This window comes from Pipistrellus hanaki, assembly GCF_964339955.1.
Source record: "Pipistrellus hanaki genome assembly, chromosome: 11".
Classification (NCBI taxonomy): Eukaryota; Metazoa; Chordata; class Mammalia; order Chiroptera; family Vespertilionidae; genus Pipistrellus; species Pipistrellus hanaki.
In genome coordinates, this window is record NC_140513.1 from 26,479,802 (window position 1) to 26,487,874 (window position 8,073).

General features: G+C 43.7%; 1 protein-coding gene across 1 annotated transcript in view; it reads right to left on the minus strand.

Annotated features, from left to right (window-relative positions):
- The window catches only part of UNC13B (unc-13 homolog B), a 125,248-nt gene extending 119,211 nt beyond the window's left edge, over positions 1 to 6,037 (minus strand). The window contains exon 1 of the mRNA XM_084899095.1: positions 5,704 to 6,037. Coding sequence (XP_084755221.1) covers positions 5,704 to 5,725 — 22 coding nt within the window. The 5' untranslated portion in view covers positions 5,726 to 6,037. The remainder of the gene's footprint in view (positions 1 to 5,703) is intronic.
- Between the last annotated feature and the right edge of the window lie 2,036 nt (positions 6,038 to 8,073).

Below are 8,073 nucleotides of genomic sequence, written 5' to 3' on the forward strand. Positions count from 1 at the left end.
ATCTATGACAAAGGAAATTGGTGTTTTCCTCCTTCACTGCTGCCTAGCTCAGACAAGGCACAATCAACTTCCTGATGCCACAGCTAAGCAAAAGGAACCCAGCAGCAACGCAGCTTGTAAGGGCAGGGACTACAATGGGATGTAAACCCAGCAGCAAGGAGTTACCTGAGCTAGAAGACAATACTGTTGGGGGGGAAATGAGAAGTACTTGACTCTAAATTCTAAAATCATTACTATTCCTACTTTCCACAGTGACAGTAAGCCCTTAAATCGCTCAGGGATTAGGGACACTGGACCCCATCCCATAGTAAAAATCCACATTTAACTTTTTACTCCCCCAAACTTAACTACTAATAGCCTACCATTGAGTGGAAGCCTTACCAATAACAAACAGCCAATTAATAAATATTCTGTATGCTATATATATTACATATTTTATTCTTACAATAAAGTATGCTAGAGAGCCCGGCCAGAGCTCAGTGGTTGAGTGTTGACCTATGAACCAGGAGGTAATGATTTAATTCCGACTGGGCACATGACCAATTGCTGGCTCAGTCCCCAGGAGGCAGCTAATCAATGATTCTCTCTCATCATTGGTGGTTCTATCTCTCTCTCCCTCTCCCTTCCTCTCTGAAATCAATAAAAATATATTTTTTAAATGTATGCTAGAGAAAATAAAATGTTTTGATTGATTTTAGAGAGAAGAAAGAGGGGGAGAAAGAGGAAGAGAGAGAAACATTGATGTAAGAGAGAAATATCAGTCAGTTGCATCCCATATGCACCCTGACCCGTGATCAAACCCACAACCTGGGTATGTGCCCTGACCAGGAACTGAACCCAAAACCTTTTGATGTATGAGACAACGCTCTAACCAACTGAGCCACCTGGCTAGGACTAAAAAGAATTAGCTTATAGGAACATATATCATTAAGTTTTTGTGGTTGGTTTTTTAAAAAATATTTTTATTGATTTCAGGTAGGGAGAGAGAATCGTTGATTGGCTGCCTCCTGCACAACCCACACTGGGGACTGAGCCCACATCCCGGGCATGTGCCCTGACCAGAAATCAAACAGTTGATGCTCAACCACTGAGCCAAGTGGCCAGGCTATTTTTTGTTTTTTATTTTTTTAACAAGTCAAGTGTAATCACTTCTGATTCAAATTAGAGGAGAGAAAGCCATGGCTCAATTATAAACCCTGTGGCAATTACAAAAAAAAAAATAGAAAGACTCAATTCTCAAAATGCTTATAATTTGTAGAAACTAGTCATGAACACCATGACAACGAAAGTTAAAATTCTTGATTTAGTTTATTGGAGTTGCTAAAGTTGTACTGGCACCCATGGAAGCAAAAAGACATCAGTATTCTAAGAAAAACCGTGCTAAATATTTTCAGAAAGATTAAGTAAGCTCTATAAAAGGTTAGTTTCTTAAAATTCTTCAAGTGAAGCCTCCCACTCAACATAGATACCCCTTTTAGAACACAGTTACCATTCATTCCATTTCTGTTTAAAGCTTCCTATGTCAAAAGTCTTATAAGTAGTCCATTCCATTTGTCAAGAACAACCCTAATTGTTAAAGTTCTTTCTTACAGGACTTGTATACATGCATATAAGTACAACCAATGCACATAAAACTCTGGGGAGGGAGGGTATGTATGGGAGGGAGGGAGGGGGACAAAAAAAATCAATAAAATATATTTTAAAAAAATAAATAAAGTTCTTCCTTACATTAAACTAATATCTAATTTCCTACAATTTTCAATCATTAGTTGACTTGTCCCAGTTCTGTCCTCTGGAACAACAGGTTTTTTTTTTAATGATTTTCATCTACTATAATGAACCTTTCCCTCTTAGATCTTTTCAAAACTAAACCTCTCAATTCCAAAAATGGCTTCTACACCCTTCATTATTCTAATTATTCTCCTCTGAAGAAATTCTAGCTTTTCAATGTGCCTCTTAGAATTCAAATACCCGCCCTGAACACAAAAATTCCAGATCTGAGACTGGTTTGGCTCAATGGATAGAGCGTCGACTTGGGGACTGAAGGGTCCTGGGTTCGATTCTGGTCAAGGGCATGTAACTTGGTTGCGGGCACATCCCCAGTAGGGGTGTGCAAGAGGCAGCTGATCGATGACTCTCTCTCATCTATGTTTCTAACTATCTCTCTCCCTTCCCCTCTGTACAAAATCAATAAAATATATATTTTTTTAAAAATCCAGATCTTATCTGACTAGTGCTATTATCCCCTTTGTCTGGGTCACCATGAGTATAACAATACTCATGTGCCAGGCTGTTTACAATCCATTGCCAAATTAGTGACACTGTTAAGATCATAAGTAATTTGATTTAAGAGTTTAAAGAGGCGGAAACCGGTTTGGCTCAGTGGATAGAGCATCGGCCTGTGGACTGAAAGGTCCCGGGTTTGTTTTGCTTTTTTTAAAATATATTTTATTGCCGAAGCCGGTTTGGCTCAGTGGTAGAGTGTCGGTCTGCGGACTGAAAGGTCCCAGGTTCGATTCCAGTCAAGGGCATGCACATTGGTTGTGGGCATATCCCTGGTAGGGGGTGTGCAAGAGGCAGCTGTTTGATGTTTCTCTCTCCTCGACATTTCTAGTTCTCTATATCTCTTTCTCTTCCTCTCTGTAAAAAATCAATAAAATATATATATATTTTTAATTAAAAATAAATAAATAAGTAAATATATTTTATTGATTTTTTTTTTTTTTAACAGAGAGGAAGAGAGAGGGATAGAGTTAGAAACATCAATGAGAGAGAATCATCGATCAGCTGCCTCTTGCACACCCCCTACTGGGGATGTGCCTGCAACCAAGGTACATGCCCTTGATGGAATCGAACCCGGGACCTTTCAGTCCGAAGGCTGACGCTCTATTCATTGAGCCAAACCAGCTTTAGCAGTTCCCAGATTTGATTCCGGTCAAGGGCATGTACCTTGGTTGCGGGCACATCCCCCCGGAGGGGGGTGTGCAGGAGGCAGCTGATCGATAATTCTCTCATCGATGTTTCTAACTCTCTATCCCTCTCTCTTCCTCTCTGTGAAAAATCAATAATATATATATATATATATATATATATATATATATATATATATATATATATATATTTTTTTTTTTTTTTTTTTTTTTTTTTAAAGATGATTGAGGAGTTGAGGGAGTTTTTAATAGACACTGTAGACTATAAGCTGGGAAAGGGAGCATAGATTTAAGATAAACAGAAAATACAGAAAGAAAACAATTTCAAGGTTATAAATAAATACAGAACAGGGCAGAGACAGGGATGAACCAAGTTAGTACTAGAGCAAAGTACCTCTATAAGGATACGCAATAACATAGAGCCAAAAAGCAGAGCAGGAGTCATACTACTTGTATTGTGAGCCCTTAACCTACATAACTAAAGGGTTAAATCAAGAAATTGAGTCCTAGCTGGTTTGGCTCAGTAGGTAAAGCGTTGGCTTGCGGACAAAGGGCCCCAGGTTCAATTCCAGTCAAGGGCACATACCTTAGCTGCAAGCTCCTCCCAGGCCAGGGCTGCGTGCAGGAGGCAACCAATCAATGTTGTCTCTCACATTGATGTTTCTCTCTCTCTCTTTCTCTCTCTCTCTCTCTCTCTCTGTCTCTTCCACTATCTCTAAAAATCGATGGAAATATATCCTCAGGTGAGGATTAACAGAAAAAGAAAAAGAAAATGAACAGTTAGTTGAGATGGTCAGGGTGATAAAAATCACTATCAGTTTGCCAATGTCTACATCAAATCAATGACTGTGTGAAATTTTACTCCAATGAAAAAATTTCTAATTCAGTTCTACTCTAACATGAACAGAAATTGAGTTGTTCTACAATATCATCACACAGTCTTCTTTCAGAACATGAACAACATTCTTACCTGCCAAAATGTCATTTTTAGAAAGATTTCTTTTCATCCATTTTTGTAGATTTCCCCAGAATGAATAATTTGCCATTTAACATGAATACTTCTAATCAAAGTAGCTGCTTGTTTCAGTAATTAATAATCTTCAGGATCTCCATTCAAAAGACAATGACCTGCTGGTCTCCAATCCCCCAGGTCAAAAAAAATTGAAATTTGACTAATGAGCATTAAAAGATGAAGATGTTAAACAGCAGAATTTCTAGGCATGAACGCTGTCCAATATTACAACAAATAAAAGTAACAGCTGCTCCATCTCTGAAGTGATTTAAATTCAATTAAATAGGAATTTCTGGTTTACTATTGCTCCTGCCTAAAGACTCTTTCATAAAGACTAGCTCTGCAATACGATGTGTCCAAGAGACAGTGCAAAACCCTACCTCTCCCAAATCCTGCTACTCAACAGCAGGGATCTAAAAGAATAGATTCCCAGCTGCTGAGAGGAATGTCTTACTAAAAGCAAAGCAAAATTCTCATTAATGAAAAACCAACCATGAAAGAAGAAAATTCTGTGTGTCTCATAATCCCCGGAAATAGCCAAATCCATTTTGGGTTAATGCAGGTTTAACAAAACAGCGCAAGTGAAAAGACAGGAGCAGTTCCGTTTGCCAGCAGCTGAGAGAAAACACTTATCAGAGAGATCACAAACAATGCTTCTTTTCCACAGAGCCAAACTCCAACTCGAATTCTCCAATAAAAGATTCACCCGGGAAAAGGCTCTTGTGGATAAATTCTCTCTCACACTCACAAGCCACCTTATCCCATCTTGTTCAGCACAGGTTATAACAGGCTGTAACTTAAATTCCCCAAGATCAAATTCAACAGGTAATCCAACCCTGCTTTTTTCTGGTCAGATCCCCTCTAAAAAAATCACAGTCCTTGCATCCATTCAAAACCAGCTTAGACCTTGTATGTCCAGCACAGAAAAATACAAACACCTGTAAGAAAAAGTCTCTACCTTCCTGGAGCTTAGTCCATGCACTTTGCTTCATATGAACCCCAAAACTCTTGCCTTGAAATACCTTCTTAAAGATGGAGCAAGTGTCCTCCGTTAAAAAGCAATAAAGGCCCTTCATCTTTAATAGTTTACTATGCCAGGAGCAAAACAAATCAATCAGTTCATCAATCACTTCCTATGCTCTGTTCAGGAAGGAGAATCCAACACGCCTTTGCAAGTCGACTGTGAGCATAGCCTTATCCTCGATTACAGGGAAGGAGCAGGGGACAAGACAAGCAATAGAGGGAGTGCAAGCCGAGAAACAGGACGGAAGAAGGGGGGATGTGACAGCTGTCCCATAACGTATTCAAAGATTTCTTCTAAAAAAAGAAAAAGAATCTGCTCCTAAGCGACTGCAGTTTGAACAGTGCAAGGAGGAGAAAGGAAAGAAGAATGGGAGACTGCCCACTATCGACAGGCACCAACTATTATTCCCGGTCTCCTTCCTCCCTCGGTCCACGCTCATTGGGGAGCGTGCCGGTCACTGTTTGTCTAATGGGATCTGGGCCTGTCACATGGCCACTGGCATGGAGAGGTAGCAGCCCCTCCACGGGAGCGTGAGGAAAAGCAGGCGTGGAAAGAACTCTCCAAATGCTTGTGAATAAGTTCACACGATCGTCCCCCGAGGCACCGACGGGAAGTGAAGTTTGGAAAGGATGGGGTACCCCGACGTCCACCGGAGGGGTGTGGGGACCTCTCAGCTCCCCGGCCCTACCCCACCCCAACCCCGACCCCAACCCCAGCCCCTCGGAGCGTGCACTCACCGCGCACGCAGAGCAAGGACATGGCCGAGGTGCGGGCGGGCGAGCCGCCGCCGCGCCGCCGCCGCACCCTCTTTCCTTTCAGCAGGTGCCGCGGCCGCTCCCGCACTCCGCCCCGCGGGTCCGGCCGCTCTTCATGGTCCCCGCTGCGGGCAGCGCTCCGCCGCTCCCTCGGGCCCGCTCCAGTCCTCACCGTCTGAGGGGGTTCTCGATAATGGTGAGTACCGGCCGGCGGGCGGGGTACTGGGCGCGGCAGCACGGCGCCATCGCTGGGAGAAAGGAGCGACCGGGACTCCCTCCCTCCACTCCACCCCACCGGGATCCGAGCGGGCGCCGGACAGAACCACCCGCGGCGCCCCGCCTCCCAGCCAATCAGCTCGCGCCCAGTCCACCAGCCCCGCCCCCACACGAGCACGTAGGGGGCGGGGCCTCCCTCTGCCTTCGGGGCGGACCTCCCTCTGCCCCGAGTGAAGGCGGCGCCGCCACTAAGGAGGCTTAAAGCGGAGAGGGGCGGGCTTCCCACCTGTTGTGAGGCTTGGCATTGAAGCCCTGGGCTCTTCCTTCGCGGGCGGGCTTCCAGCCGAGAACAGGTTCTTTTCATTCAAGATTTTCATTGGACCGAGACCGGTTTTGCTCAATGGATAGAGCGTCGGCTTGGGGACTGAAGGGTCCCGGGTTCGATTCCGGTCAAAGACATGTACCTTCCGGTCAAGGGCATGTACCTTGGTTGCGGGCATATTCCCAGTAGGGGGTGTGCAAGAGGCTGCTGATCGATGACTCTCTCTCATCAATGTTTCTAACTATCTCTCTCCCTTCCTCTCTGTACAAAATCAATAAAATATATTTTTAAAAAAAAGATTTTCATTGGACTTCCTTAAAGGGTCTATGAGCTGATGAAGTACCTACCTGTAATAATTTGACGAGATCATACCACGCAAGCACTGACGGCGGCCAAGCACTGACGGGGAAGGGGAGAACATGAGTGAGCCTAAGTAAAACTATCTGGAGCCCTCAGTGATCTATATATTTTCTCACGCTCCCCATTTTTGTCTCCAATGTCTGCATTGTGCCAAGTATATAGGAATTAGTCCATAAATGCCTACTGATGGAAGGATGAAGGGAAGATAGGCTTTTTAAGCTGAGGACTTCTGGCAAGAAGATGTATGGATGAATGCATGCATATGCGATGGAAGTTGAAAAAGGCCAGAGCAGAAAGCAGAAGACACGTGGTATGGTGTACAACACCCCGCCACCCCAAAATTCTGATTTAATTGGTTTGGGGTAGAACAGTGGCATCCTGTTTTTTTTTAAAAAGCTCCAAAGATGATATACATAGCCCACAGACAAGAGTGGTGAAGGCCAGGGGAGAGGTGGTGGGAGATGGGTAGGGATAGGAAAAAGTGGGGGGAAAGGGAGACATCTGTAATAGTGTCAACAATAAAAAAATAAAAATAAGCAAAATTTTGATAGTAAGTTATCCATGGTCACACACACAAAAAGCTCCCCAGATGATTCTAATATGATGCCAGGTTTTACTGCCAACTCTAGATGCTTTCTAAGGCCTCATTAGCCCAGCTCAGGTTTCAGTGTTTGCAAGCTCTCAGCCCCATAGGATTCCTCCTGCCAGACCCAGGCAGGGTCTGTCAATCTACCAGAGCCCTGGTCGGCAAACTGCGGCTCTTTGGCCCCTTGAGTGTGGCTCTTCCACAAAATACCATGGCCTGGGCAAGTCTATTTTGAAGAAGTGGCATTAGAAGAAGTTTAAGTTTAAAAAATTGGGCTCTCAAATTTTAATCGTACTGTTGATATTTGGGTCGGTTGACTAATGAGTTTGCCAACCACTGTACCAGGGTATTTGCCTCCCAAAAGCAAACCTAGCTACCATATGATTCCTCTCACTGGAATTGGTGCTCTGAGAGACTGACACTAGAAGCCTCAAGAAGGAAAGGAGAAGACTTGATCTTTCCACTGTGTATCCAGATTCGGAGCAATACACACAAACATTTTAAACAGGGCAACTCAGGCAGCCTCATCAACAGAAATACCTAACCCTAAAATGATGGGCATTCTCTGTGCTGCTGGAGGTTGGAATATCTAGCTATTTAGCCCAGCTTTTGTAAACCACAAGAGCATGAAACTAAAAAAAAAAAAAAAAAAAAAAAAAAAAAAAAAAGTGTTAAACTTCTGGGCTCTGGAACCAGAAATTCTCTTGGGGCAGTGGTCGGCAAACTGGGGCTCTTGAGCCACGGTTTGCCGCTCTGTTGACTAATGAGTTTGCCGACCACTGTCCCAGGGGGTGCACAAGCCAGCCAACAAAGAATGGAAAGTCACTCTGCACTTGGAAACAGTGTGAAATAGTGGGAAACAGCCTAA